This window comes from Mercenaria mercenaria, chromosome 12 (assembly GCF_021730395.1).
Source record: "Mercenaria mercenaria strain notata chromosome 12, MADL_Memer_1, whole genome shotgun sequence".
NCBI classification, from domain to species: domain Eukaryota; kingdom Metazoa; phylum Mollusca; class Bivalvia; order Venerida; family Veneridae; genus Mercenaria; species Mercenaria mercenaria.
Window position 1 is genome coordinate 43,507,035 of NC_069372.1, and position 15,272 is coordinate 43,522,306.

At 34.8% G+C, this 15,272-nt stretch overlaps 1 protein-coding gene across 3 annotated transcripts in view; it reads left to right on the top strand.

The window, feature by feature from the left end:
• LOC123534165 (neuroendocrine convertase 2-like) overlaps positions 1–13,067 on the top strand; it is a 31,394-nt gene extending 18,327 nt beyond the window's left edge. For all 3 annotated transcript variants that reach the window (XM_053519898.1, XM_053519899.1, XM_053519900.1), the window contains 9 exons: positions 832–903; positions 1,400–1,549; positions 5,553–5,726; positions 6,207–6,380; positions 7,189–7,362; positions 8,281–8,454; positions 8,552–8,719; positions 9,795–9,827; positions 10,242–13,067. In XM_053519898.1, the coding sequence (XP_053375873.1) occupies positions 832–903; positions 1,400–1,549; positions 5,553–5,726; positions 6,207–6,380; positions 7,189–7,362; positions 8,281–8,454; positions 8,552–8,719; positions 9,795–9,827; positions 10,242–10,306 (1,184 nt within the window). In that variant the 3' untranslated portion in view covers positions 10,307–13,067. The remainder of the gene's footprint in view (positions 1–831; positions 904–1,399; positions 1,550–5,552; positions 5,727–6,206; positions 6,381–7,188; positions 7,363–8,280; positions 8,455–8,551; positions 8,720–9,794; positions 9,828–10,241) is intronic.
• Positions 13,068–15,272: the final 2,205 nt, after the last annotated feature.

The following is a 15,272-nucleotide window of genomic DNA, read 5'->3' on the forward strand; positions in this document are numbered from 1 at the left end:
CTAACAACCAGCTCTGTACAAGAAGTGTCCAGTGAGAAATCGTTACCGTGAAAATTTCGTCGTCAACCCAGCCATCTCTTGGCCAAGAATTGTAACTGTTACCTAAGAAGGCGTTTCATGCAACCCGTTTGATCGGCGGATCACAATAACCCTCGCTTAACTCAAGCTTATGACTGTCTTGCAACCGGCCATAAGTAACAGCCTTATCCTAAAGTCTGACTTGTTTTAGAATTTATTTCGCCCGTATATACAAATACCTTATTATAGGAAGTTGATTGATTTGAAACAGATTTTTATTTTTATTACTTAACAGTTAGGTCTGAATAACGTAACTTTTAACTCTTAGAGAACCAAGCTTCCTAGCAGGGGATATTTTTAAATGATAATGCTGATTGATATTAGCAAGTGTTAATTGACACATTGATTATATCATCGTCAGTTAATCATTTGTATTATCGACTAGTCTTGAAACTTGAGGAAATGAAATCTTTGAAAATGTACTTGTGATGTCGTGTCGGACCCAGGGCAACAGTATTAACTTCGACAGGAAAGTCATTATATGATTGTACATGTACGGTATATATCATAAGCAAAACTCTTATAGGGAAGATTCGATTGCTAAACCCGGAAGTCGTGGGTGCGAGTCCCACTGGGTTCATCTTACATCGTCTAATTTGACACCAGTACCGGACTTTCCAGAAAGCGGTCATTAGAGTTCAAGTAAGCTGAAAGGTTGCTTAAATCTTAGTCTACATGTAGCTTAAACAAGCCACTATAAACTAAAAATCATCAAACATTTTACATACTTGTAAACCTAGTTTAATCTTTTAGATTTGTACCTGCGTTCATGGGCACTCGATTTATATGGTACAGCTACAGATCCTCTAGCCGGTATCCCACCTGGTAGGTAGTCTTGTGCTATAATTTCAAATAAAAACTGTATTAAATAGTCTATTAAAAGCTGACATTCTAAGCATACGAATAAGATGTAAATATTTACATAAAAATATATTTTTTCTAAATGTAAGTACATCAGATATAAAATGGTCCTTCTCAATATCAAACTAAAATCCTGATTTATAATGTATAGGAAGCTAGCAATAGCAGATAGCAAATACTGTAGCAGTAGCAAAATTTTAAATATGAAACTGGCAGTAATAGTAACAGCAGTAGAAGTAGCGAAACCTCGACAGCGCATTTTACGGACCATCATGCATTGCACGTGGTACTTAAAATTCCTATTTTAGTGCTTAAGCATTTTTTGTCAAAAGTCAAGAGTTAAAAATGTCAGTATATAGATTGCAAACTATACTTTTCCGCTGTCGAAATGGTTATGAAGTGGCTCGTAATATCATCTGTACTTAAACATTACACGAAGTTGTGTGAATGTCTTCCACAGCTGGAACATTCGGTAGTCCCTGTAATGGTACGGCGTCTTGTACATCTGTTGTGAACGGTGGTTGCCTGCTGGATAAAGAGGAATTGTGTGACAACATATGTGTTCCTTGTAAAGACGGGTACCATTTCAGTGGTGATTTTTGTGAAAAAGGTACTTGAGCATGCGCATTTTATTTTGTAAGCACTGTAGTTTCTTATTCTATAAAAAGATCATTTCAAAGCATAGAATGCAACAAAAGTTAATAAAATATAAACAGACTCGGTTTTTATCGAAACTGTTAATGCGAGGTAATGTCTGGCGGTTTATCCATCCAAAGTACTGGCCTAAGCGGAGCTTTGGCTACAATTGGCAATATATGGAATCCATTATAACAATGATCCCGGCAAGGAAACATCACTTAGTCTCAGTAAAGGGACACTTTGTACGGACTCCGTGGTGAATCAATTTATTTAGAAGTCAATTTTGGGGCATAGAACAAAACCGAGTAATATGAAAATTCACATAGAATATACGATACATTATTGTTTATATTACCTGAGCTGTTGTTTTCATTTTGCAAGTATTAACAGTTTGAAAAGTTTCCACGCTTAAAATATCGTAGACATTTATTTGTACAAACAAACCCCGCCAAGGATGCAGTTTATTTCTGAATTATACGAAGAAACATCATGAAAGACCCGTCGAAATAAGTCACAAGAGAAATGTCGAAAATTAGAAGGTTTACTGATAAAATAATTCTATCTTTTAAGTCAGTTACACTCAAAGGTACGAGTAGCGTCCAAATGTGAAATGGCTGAATACCAAATATGGCAATCCTCATCTCCAATTAACGCTACGCTTTGAATCTTAAGACGTGCTAAAAATAGATCCGTTCTGACGACCCTTCCGTTAGCAGATCATTACCTTGCTTTCAAAATTTTTAAAGTAAAAGTAGAAGTTCTATATTTAGCCTGTTTTTCTTTCCATATTTATTATTTTTATGACGACCTCATCATGACTTCGCCCTAGTGGACTGGGCGGTACATATCAAAGTGTTTTTGTATCTCGCCTGGATAAGCACCGTTCAGTTTGCATGCGCGGTAGACTTATCTGGCATTTTATCTACACTTCTATATCATTAATATCTGTTAAAACCGTTACACATTGAAAACCCGGTTATAGTAATAAGACTCATTATGTTAGGCATTAGATACAAGAGGATTGATATTAGAACCCCGTTGATAGGCATTGCAACCCCGTTGATAGCCATAAGAACCATGAGTACTCTAGTAATAGCAGTAAGAACCCCAATGACAGTAGTAAGAATCCCGATGACAGCAGTAAGAACACCGGTAATTTGTAGACATTTCAGCCCCCAGTAACAATTATAGTGATATTCAAAAAAAAATATGCATGGTCTATTTAATATATATCACCAGGGTTCATTAACCTATCTCTGGGGTTGTAATGCCAATCAGCAGAGTTTCTTACTACTATCATTAGGCCCAAACTTCGTTAGATAACTTAAGTTTGTCAATTAACTTTAGTAAATTAATTTGCTAACGTTTTTACTTTTCTTATGCAAATTAACGTAATTCAGTCAATAACTTTCAATTAGTAACTAACTTAAGTACCTTCGTATATATACATGTATCACCAATGTTGTTGTGCCTATTACGAGGGTTGCAATGCATTTCACTTTGATTCTCACTACTCTCATCGAGGTTGTAATGCCTACCACCGGAGTTTTAATATCTATCACCGTGGTTCTTACGCTATCATAGGAGTTCTAATGCTTGTCTCTGGTGTTGAAATATCCACCATCGGGCTTATTTAAAGTTCTTTCTACTTTCACCACAGTTCCAATGTCTGTCAAAGGGGCTTCTTTCCGCTAATTCATGGGTTGAAATGTCTATAACTGGGTGTTTAATGACTATCGCCGGGTTTCTGATGCCTATTACATTGGTTCATATCGCTATCATCGTAATTCTAATGCCTATCGGCGAAGTTCTTAATACAATCAGCAGGCTTCTAATTTCTATCAACATGGGTTCTTTCTGATATAGGGGTTGTAATGTCAATCACCGGGAACCTAATGAATATCACCAGGTTTCTAATGCCTATTACCAGTGTTCTTACTGCTATCACCGGTTTTTTAATGCTTTCACCGTGGTTCTAATGTCTATCACCCTGATTCGTACTGCTATAACATGGGGTGTAATGCTTAAACTCGCTTCTAATGCCTATCACTAGGGTTCTGACTGCTCTCACAGAGGGTTTACTACTTTCTCTTGGCCTCTAATGCCTATCACTGGGGTTCTTACAGCTATCACCCTGGTTTTTCTGCTATAACTGTAGTTGATTCTTATCCCTATCACTGGGGTTCTTAGTGCTAACGCTGGTTTTCTAATACCTGGTATCATCAGGGTTCTTTACTGCTACCACCTTGAAATTATCAGCAAGGTTATAATTACAGTAGTACAGGAACCTAGGAGAGATCCATTGTTGCTCCTTTTAAAGTTAAATCATATATTCTGGTTGTACGATAGGTTTTGCCATAGACGAAAAACAGTTCTCCTGTGGCAGGTCACTGCGACTTGTTAGGGGTCATCATTTTTTTCGGTGACGGCCAACCTTCGCATCAAGTTTCGATCCTAGGCTCAAGCTTTCTTAGGTTATAGTCTGGAAACTATTTTCCTGGTCCAGGTCATTGTGACCATGACCTTATGACCTCAGAATCAATGCGTATATTTGTCAACTGCCCCGTTCGTTTAGGCCCAAGAGAATAACATCTGAGAAACATTAGAAAAACTTGGAAGAAAATCCCAATCGAACGGACGTCATCCGGAAGTGGGAAAAAATAAATCAGTCTTTTTTAAATGTATTTTTTTTATTTAGACTATCGGGTGGAAGCCACCGATCTTCTAAAACTGAAGACGCACAATCTAATATTCTTGGAAGAGCTCATTTGATACCGGCAGATCTTCCGTGGCCGAAACGAATGGGTCAAACGTCCCTGGCAGAAAGAACAGCCAGTTAAACAATAAATTCATTTAATTGAACGAAACATATTCTAACGTGATTCAGTCATATACTTATCTTTGAATACTGCGAGCAAAGAATAGTAGATATATATCTATACAAAATATGCTTAAGCAAAATAAAAACAAGGAAGAATATCCAACAGGGAGAGCCGTGTTCCAAAAACGCAGCCTCCCCAAAGGCACACACGAACAACTATCGCACACCACACACACACACACACACACACACACACACAAAATGAACACAAAAGGACAAAACAAACAAATACACAGGTACACAGTTAAAGGCAACGTTTATAACGTAAGACACTTGCCATATTTGTCACTCTGTTTAAAGTACTTGATCATCTAAACGAAGATCTTAGGATGATCCATTCACATTCATCTTTCTGTACATTTGAATTTCGATATTGCTATTTTTATTTTCACAAAACTGTTTTTACTTGCACCAATCGGATGACTCGTTTCAACAAGCATTTGACTGAACCATCAAAATGGCGTCGATGAGGTACATTTGTATTATAGTGACATATAAGCACTGTTCAGTACCCATGTACAGGGAGACAGGTCTAGCTTTCATATACACTTTTGTGTTATTACTGTATGAATGTAAATTTCGATATATACCTAAAACACAGGTGATAGAGAGCACCTATGAAGTATAAAGAAAACTGTCATAGCCGTAAAAACGGTCATGATAGACTATAGTACCCCCTTGATTGGAGAAGTCTATCTATACCTCTCCAAAGTGTTGGCTTTCAAAACTAGGAGGATTTAGACTACTCTACTAATTTTTGCGCAAGTAACGGTGGGCCAGTCTAAAATGGCTCAATGCGCTTGCGCACAAGTAAGTTTTGAAATCCTCTAAGATAAAAATAATTGTTCGTTTGAAATAAAAATCATATACAGTCAAACCTGTGTTAAAGACCACCTCTGAACAGAGACCACCTGGCTCTAAAGACCACAAGTTTTGTTTGTCATTTTAACATTTACAGTGTATTTTAACCTTTGAATAAAGACCACCTCCCAATAAAGACTACATTTAGGCTCTCCCAAGGGTGGTCTTTATAGACAGGTTTGACTGTAGTGTAATACAATTGTGTTATATAAGCTTTCATTTTTATATTTAGACTGTCCACCTCTATATTTCATTGATTATGGTTTCGTGAACGTATCTCGGACTTTGGAGGGCATCTATGCAATTTATAGCTGTGAGGAAGGGTATGCAATCATTGAAGGAGATGTAACCAGAACATGTGGTAGCGATAGCGTGTGGACTGGCATACAACCTACCTGTGAAGTTGGTAAATATAAAGCAGTGTGAAAGAACACATTGGATAAAACATGCAGTCAGTCTGCAAAATATGTATAAAACAGTTATCTGTATTTGTCAGAGCAGGGACCCGACCTTTGACTATGTTATTTATTAAATATTTCAAAGCAATGAAACAACCTATAAATTATGATTATATTTTATAGACAAGGGGACAAACATGCAACTAAAGCATTCAATGGGTAAATGCAGAAGGTGTCTGAGTGTTTCTTTAAATATTCTATACACATTCTATCTTGTTGACCATTTAACATTCTGGCCTATATTTTGGCAACGTAAAAAGCTTTAAATTTGGAATACAGTGGAATTCCAGACAGTTTATTCCTATTTTTGTTGTATTCACGACAAAACTATACTCTAAATACTGGAGCCAATGAAAATACTTTGCGCTACACTTTTAAATAAACGAAAACGCTTCGTACTTATTTCACTTTTTGTGACCTTTTTACAGACTGTGGACTTCTGGACGACCCAGCTAATGGAGCTGTGTTTTTCCTTAACACAACTTATGACTACGACGCCAACTACACATGCCATGAAGGTTTTAGCATACGTTATGGAGATGAAACCCGAATATGTTCAGAAGAAGGGGAATGGACAGGAATCAAACCGACCTGCAGTCGAGGTAACGATATTCTATTTTATTTCCTTATTATTACAGTAACAGTAATGCGGAGCTATAAGACAGTGATCAATTTTAACATTACTAGCAAAATGAATGCTTTGATAAGACAGAAAATAAAAGTAATCTGTAACATATTTTTATATATGTTTAACAAAATCAGTCTATTGTAGAATAGCACTATGTCAATTTAGTTTCAGTCGCTTTGAATGCCTAATCATAATTGAATTTATCTGTATTCTTGAATCTTACAATTTGTACACCTTACGCAAGTACGCTCAGTGTATAGTGAAAATATTTTGAAAGGTCTTTCAATCAAAGGAAGGGTGTTTCTATTTAAATCGACACATAGTACGAAAATATATGATATAACAGTTCTAATTTTTTGTGTGAACTTCATTTTAACAACATCTAGATCTGATTTACACATTATTCTTTTTATCTGCACTGGTGGTAGTAGAATATTTTCTAATTCAAGAAGATAGCTTTAATATTTTTTATTTTATATGGCGATTATTTTTCTTCCATGTGTAAAATTCTGGACAAAAACAATTATGCAAAGTAGTTGTTTTTTTTTAAGTTTTATTAACTCAGAGTTTATTTAATGAAGAATGCTGTAATTTACAATGGAAAAACATTTTTGACTGCTGACGGTCAAAATCAAGATATTTATTAAAGTTTCAAAAAGTTCCCAGTTTCACCATTTTAGTTCATAAGAAGGATGACGCATAAATTCTAATTAGATGTTGTAACATAAAGTCGAAATTCATAACGGATTTAGATAATCAAACAGTTGTATTGTTGATTTCAGTATGTAGACAGCCAGAGAGTCCTGAATACGGTCATGTATATTTCATCAACACTTTCGTAGATTCTAAGGCAATATTTACTTGCAATAGTGGCTATACTCTTACTGGAGGGGATGCAGAAATAGTCTGTGGTTCCGATGGTAAATGGTCATCAGGAGAGCCTGTATGTTTAAAAGGTATGCGGCGGCTATTTCTTATGACGAAACAAATTCATTTAAAAACATGTTATATTACCTTAGTCTGTACTGCTGCTTAGTGTCAGTAGACAAAATGACATGCTTAACAATAGCTTAGTGGTGCAAGGGGTCTCAATGGCCGAGTGATTACTATCACTGACCACTCACCGCTGTTGGTTCTGAAACTCGCTTGGTGTCTAGATTTTTTTTATGTAAGAAAGCCATCCAGTTTGCTTAGAGGGTCGTTAGGTCGGTGGTTCGACCTATGTGCCCGCCTTTGAATAATGTCCGGAAGAACACCCAAGTTCATCCTCCTCCATCAAAAGCTAGTAAATTACCATATGATATATTATTGTGTCTATGAAGCGTTATAACAACATAATTACATATCCGTTTCTTTTCCCCGTTAAGTTACAATGGTATCAAAGACAAACGTCACTACTATTCCAAACAATGAAGCTTGACTCTCATATCGGGTGCGTAATGTTATATAATGTGTGTCGTTGCATTAATTCTTTTATTTAGTTCAGTAGTGTCAATCTTATTTAGGCCATTGAACAAAGTCAATATATTTACGTTATATTTATACGTGTAAATATGTTTGTAATAAAAATGTTATTATCTTTGCATCAGGAAATATGCACTCGAGCTTTAGCGGTAGAATATTGCGCTCCTAAATCGCGCAGTTGTTCCGCTGCAGAACTCGTGCGTATTTCCCGATACAAAGCTAATAATCTGTAAAAAAAAAATAGTTAAGTGATACAGGTTCAATTAAAGAAAATGTGAAAAAAAAATATTTTCAAGTCTCGGTTGTATATCATTTTCATGTTAAATGATAAACGATCAATGATGTATGGAAGCGAAACAACGCTTTATCTTTTACATTTTTAAATCTACCTATACATACAACAATTTCAGACTGCTGCTCACTGGAGCCTCCAGCAAATGGAAATGTAAACTTTATATCCACCACGACATGGTCGATCGCGACATATACATGTCTGACTGGCTATGCTGTTAGTTCAGGAAATTCATTAAGAACGTGTTCGTCCTATGGAATCTGGACTGGAACAGCGCCAGTTTGTGATATAGGTAAGATTTCCGTATATATTTGGTTATATATGATATAAGCATATGCTGACTTTTTATAAGTCTGTATTCATTTAACCCGTCCATATGCCGATTTCAGACTGTGGGCCCCTAGATTCTCCAGCAAATGGAACTGTAATTTCATCATCTACAACGAAAGGCTCAACTGCGACGTATTCTTGCTTGAATGGTTTAACTGTGAAGTCGGGAGATGTATTGAGAGCGTGCGCTTCTGACGGCAGCTGGACTGGAACAAAACCGGTTTGTGGTAAGTGTAATAGCGGCTATAGCGTTTACATATAATTTTAAATTTGTAATAAAGCAATTTCTGTGAAAGTCAGACACCATTACCTCAGACTTCCTCTTTAAAATCTAATTTGTTTGGATAAACATTTTCTTCACATTAAGGGTAAGCCCATTATCTTAACTTGACATGAAACGCCGCTTTTAATTAAATTACACTCTAGTATACCACCGAAGTTCCTTGAAAACCGCGTAATGAACTCATATGAGAATGTTTTCATATAGTTTTTGCTACTTGTAACATGTGCAAATGTTCTCTCTTTTTTAACTTAACCCGGAGCTTGAGCCATGGACGATTTTTTGCATTTCCATTATAATCCATGAAGAGCCTGCGGCATTTTATTTTGATTTTGTTGGGTCGCACAATACAATTATAGGTCAGTTGGTGACTGCAGATAGATCCCAGGTGTCCCTACGTGCATTATTTCATCAAAGATGGATACCTGGGTAGATACACCGACCTTCCGTATAACTAAGCCAGCTCATGTTTGTCTTGTTTAGCGGTTATTGAGTTTCAATATTTTCTATTTTAATCAAGTGTTTGTGCCTTTTAACGGGTCTAATGAAGAGCACATGTAAATGCAAATCCTCTTTCCAGGGAAAAATCAATGCTGTCATTATAGTTTGGCGGGCTCTCAGATGTCACCAGTGCCTGGAGCGGGATTCGAAACCCGGACAACTTGGTTTCTATCACTAGCCCACCAAGTCCTTAGAAACAATGATATATATCCGACTGGAAGTCACTTAATTTTATGTTATTGACTAAAAGGGGATCAGATTCGCTGAAGGAATATGCAAAAATGCAACAGTCTTGTAATTTGAAATAAGCAACATCTTAAACGTTTGTACGTTGTTGCGGTTCCTGTTTTGAGCAGTAATTATTTTCTGAGTGCACGTTAAGCTTCATAAAAAATATACTTACTGTTGTTTGTGTAACCCACGAATGCAGCACTTAATCTGATGTCTATTTGATTGTAAAAAGAGATGTGCATATAATGTTTGCGTATATTACAAACAAAATAATTACTTTACATATACAGGTAAAGGAAATACGTCATCAGCGCCCGGCAGTGGTAAGTGTATGATTAGTACTGAGAGATTTCTTATGTTAAGCACAAACAATGTTGACGTGGCTGCTTAAATACATCTGGACTGCTTAATGCATATGTTAAATTAATCTATTTAATTTATTAAACTTTGGTGATTTTTCTCATATAATCATTCGAGATTTGTAGCTTAGGCTAAACAGTTATGTTAAATTAAATACCAATTCATCGTAGACTTGAACACTTGTAATAACATTTTATTTCTAGCTGAAAAGTCATTACAACATGCTTTACTGTTAAAGTCTCCAAATCAAACGCTTTTTAAAGGTCAAAGAATAATAACATAATTTGTTTAGGAATTTGACTGTGACTTTTTAAACTTAAAACATATTAATATTATTTCTGTATTTTAAACATATATATGTCTGTTTTCTTTTTCAGTGAACAAGAATTTCGTTGTTGAGACATGTGTGGGAATACTAGCTGTTGTGTTTATGTTTATTTGAGCTAAGAGCTTGGTCAGTTAGAGCGAGTTGTGTATCATGAAATACAGATTTACGTTTTATCATTTTGGACCTAACGTCGATATTCCGTTTTCATATATATTCATTGATATTTCTGTGCCGATATGTGTCGGCATACTTGATGGTTTTTAGTTTTTTCTTTCTTTTTGTTTTTGGTGAGCTAGTTATTGCATAAACATATTAAATTCGAAAATATCATGTTTCTGAATCGTAAAGTACCTTTACTTTTAACCCGCCGTTACATAACTGAAAAACTGTTGAAAAACGGCGTTAAACCCAAAACAAACAAAAAAACCTATACTTTTGTGTGTGTAAATAAGTTAATTAAGTAGCTATAAGAGATGCAGCTAAAGTTTCTCCAGTAGTGTAATGGATAAATATTTTTCATTCGTTCTACAAATAATAGTAATGAATATGTAGTTCTTGATTCAAACTACTCTGGTTCTGTTGCATAATATAAGCCATGCTCTTGTCGTTAGAAGTTGCTTATCATTAAAACTGTATTTACTGTATGTTTAACCAAGATTATGTAACATATCTATTGTACGTATTGTTTCTATATGTTGAATATTTGATACGCTTTCTTTCATATATTTTTCTTTTCCTAAGTTAACTCACATTAATGGTTTTGATTGAATTTTTCAAATTATCATTTGCATTTGTCATCTGATTAAACGCATTCGTAGAATTGCAGAAGCTCGTGTCATATCGGGTCCTACTTCTTCCACACCTCTTTCTTGTGGCATGAATATCAAACCTTAATTGAAATTTGAATATGAAATACTTCATAGCTCTTTCAAACAATACTTAACAGTTTTCTCTTGAAGATGTTATGAGCGAGTAGTTACTTTTCCTTGTGAAAAATTGACAAATTAGACTCGATTCGAAATTGCGGTGATTAAAATACTGAAAATGAAACTCAAACTAGTTTATAGCGTTAAAGGCCTCCAGCCCATACACATATACAATACAATTATAAATAATTAACACAAATGTATGTGTGTGACTGTACACAGTATAATTATAATAAACATGAGATAAAACAAATTCATAAAGACCAGTAAAGTACTATTTACCAAAATGTATATCTAACTCATAATTAGAATTTGGAATATATATATTTGCAGATAAATATTATGAGACAATGATGAATAAGTACTTTAAATTGAACTTTACAATGTCAAATTACCCATTTAATAAGAAAAAAAATAAATTAACATCTTAGGTTTGTAATTCCTCTAGCTTTGATATAAACACATATAAACTTTAAATGCAAGGAATTAAAGACAACATTACATTAAAACGTGCAAATCGTACACAGAGCATTATTAAACTATACACCAAGAAAAGATTTTCACAAGGTCATTGCATGAAAAATAAACATTGCAAGATTTTTTAACGTTGTTTCATTTTTTGTTGACAACAGCGAATTAAACTTCTGTAGGGTAGGATAAGTAAAATAATGTGTATCTATGTATGTTGATCTATTATAAAACTGACAAACCAATAAGAAGTGGTATTCATTTTCTGCAATATTTTCACAATAAAAACAGTATATTTGCACTCTTTCTATACCAATATGCCTACCCTTCTCAATTATTAGTGTATGTGATGATGTCCTAAATGTAACAAAGAGATATCTAATTTTTTTTTAAATATCTAACACATCAAGATAATTTTCATAATTAAAACAGGTCTTAAAATATCTATAAGATATGAGTTTTGAACTATTACTGCATTCATTGTTCCATATTTGGATATACTGGTCTTTTAGTCTATGAACATAATGATATAAAAACAAGTTTTCATGTGGACCACACTGATTCTCCCATATATAGCCAAATCCATCTTTATACAAATCTAATTTTACGTCCGTTACCCAGTTTTTATAGCCAAACTATTATAATATAAAAGCATATTGAAGTATTTTCTAACATATCCTGTCTGGAGACAAAGTCACAATTCTACGCCAATACCCGATACGTTTAGCAGCAATAATTTGCATCGGATATCTTTCACAAGAGGGGCTGACATAAATTGTTTACAGGCGTATGTTTGAATCCATACGGTGAAGTCCCCATATTTCGGATCTATATAACGAAATAGGTACAATTTTTACCTCAAACAATTTGAAAAACACGTGTCTTGGCATAGGTATTAGATGGTTTAAAGAGGACAATATTGATATTAAATCCCTTTTAGCTTTTACAGCCAAACTCTCTGACATTTTAAACAATAATATTTTACTTGTGAAAAAAGTCCAACATAGTTGAAGCCATTTACCACTTCAAAGTCTATTGCCTTTATAAGACCACTTCTCATATTTCGAAAGTTGTCCACCATTTTTAAAAACAACTATTTTAGATTTTTGGACATTGAGAGTTAACTTTCACACTCTACAATAGTAACATGAAGGCTACAAATGTTTTATGAAAGAATTCAGGAAATTATCAGTAACACGATAAAAGTCCATACGCATCATATCGTATGATATATAAAGTAATGACTTTTCTAGATAAACTTTTTATACCGCATTATCGATCAGTTGATCAGCGTTATTTCGTGACATTCTTTATTAATCATATTTTTTATTCTTGTATGTTATGCTTATTTTTATGTTGTTGTTCGAACAAAGTACTTTCTGTACCATGCCTCACTGTGCGTACCTTATAACAGAGCAGATTCTAAATTGATGTTAATCAGACTACAAAAATTATACCAATAAACGAACGTGTTTCTTTTATGTTGTGTTTATCTCTATAAGTTAAGTTTACTTACCATGTCAGAAAAATGCAAATATATATATAATATATTACTAGAACTACGGAAACACTAAGAGAACATACCTAATAATGATTTAGGTACACCAATTAAATAAATTAATTGCCAGTGAATGTCAGTCGCAATTGGAAATCGTAAAGGTAACAGTGTTTGTTTTTTTATCTCGTCATAATGTCAAAAGGCTTTATCAAGGCAATTTTGAGAGGAGCAATGATATGTATGTATCTTAAACTTTCACGGCAGAATGTACATAAACGTTGACACTTGTATCTGATACAAATGCAATAAGAGAAATATACTAGTATATGGAAGATTTTTTTCCGTTCTAACGTCATTTAACATTGTCAGTCGCAGCTGATACTCTCAAAACAATAATCTACATGTACAAGCACGCTCTCCTATCCACATGTCAAGACCTATGCAGTTAAAAATGTTTAACACAGGTTAATACTTTATATGTACCAGAACTTTAGAGAATTGTCAACCGCAACTAATACCGTGAAGACTGGTATGTTACAGGCCTTGTAAATAGCAACTGATAGAGTTTACACCAGCACTTTGTATTTCGTGACAATCGCAACTTTTTCAAAAGATGGCAGCACTTTTCAGACTATGACAATCGTAACTTACAGACTTTATACTATCATTTGGCAGATCATATTAATCGCAACTGATGCATTATGTGTCAGCATTTTTCATACCATTAAAACACGAAAACCGAATGTGATAGAATTGTTTCCTTCGGTTACCAATACTTTATTTGTCATGTTTTACATGTTTATAATTACTTTAAATCATTCAAGTCCGATGCTTTTTAGGAAACCAAGATCAGTACATTGTAATATGACAGTTAATACCAGTGACGGTCACCGTAATGACTATTATTATTATCATTATCATACCAGATTTATATAGCGCCCTTTTCATGATAAACACGTTTAAAGGCGCCTTACATATAGCAAACGCAGCCACACAGGGCGCGAAATTCATCCTCTACTAGTACAGACACAGAGCGATCTGACCAGAGGGACAGACCCCAGAACAGACAGAAAGAACTTTTTAGATACAGACGTGTCCGGCTAACTTAGCCTAGCTCTTTGCGGATAGACGATCTGTTTCTTTAACGTGCCCGGTGTATAGCACCGATACATGCGAAGCCGTCTTTCCTGGGAAGAACCAGTACATGCCTCCAGTTAGGTGGGAGACACTCAAGAGCATCTCAGAAATTTCCATCACCTGGACCGGGATTCGAACTTCGGACCTCTGGATTGACAGTCAAGCGTGTTACCACTTTACCACCGGCCCACCTATGATTAGTATGAATTTAATTCAATATAGTGACTTTAAGACTGAAAATGATTTCAGGACTGTAGGTCATAAAATGTTTTTCAGCTTTCAAACATCGAGTAAGTGTCTCTAATAAATAAAAAGATCGGTAAGCCACAGCTCAATGTCATAGGGACATGACTAAATTTATGGTATTGTTTCGTTTCCAGGCTCTAAGTCAGACATTTTATTAGTTGTGGCTTGCATAATTGCAAAAAGAAATAGGTGCCGTTTGAGGAAATCTCTATTGATTCTTGGGTCAGCTACTCACAGGTCAGGATCTGTGCAGTTTGATCATGATTTGCACTGTTCTCCAATCAGTCAGTATCTTTCTGATAAGCACCCATTTTAACACTTATTTATGCTGTCCAAATTGGACGGTTTATTATAGATATTTAGCATGGTAAGTGTTAAGTTGATTGCGTTAAATTTTTCCGACGGATCTTCTTCTAGCTCTAATTGTATAAAAGCGCAACAAAAAAGAGATAGAGGAAAATGAAATGAAATGATAAACATCGAACATAAAATAAAATTTAAAGTAAAAAGAAATCTATTCTAGACTAAAAAAATCCGCAAAATTCTGATGAAATTAAAAATGACGCAGGGGTAAATTGCATATTATATATCAAATGGCAATAATAAGGAAAGAAACACCATCAACAAACAAGACAATATGCGTAACATGAATTACGAAACGAACAAAAACAAGTTGGAAAAATAAGGGCATTGACTTGTAATAAGAAACTTGCCTAACTTTTATGGGCACGACTATGTAATCTGAGAAACAAAGTTCTACCCTCTCCGTCCGTTTTAGTAGGATTTAAGAGAAAAGCATCACTGA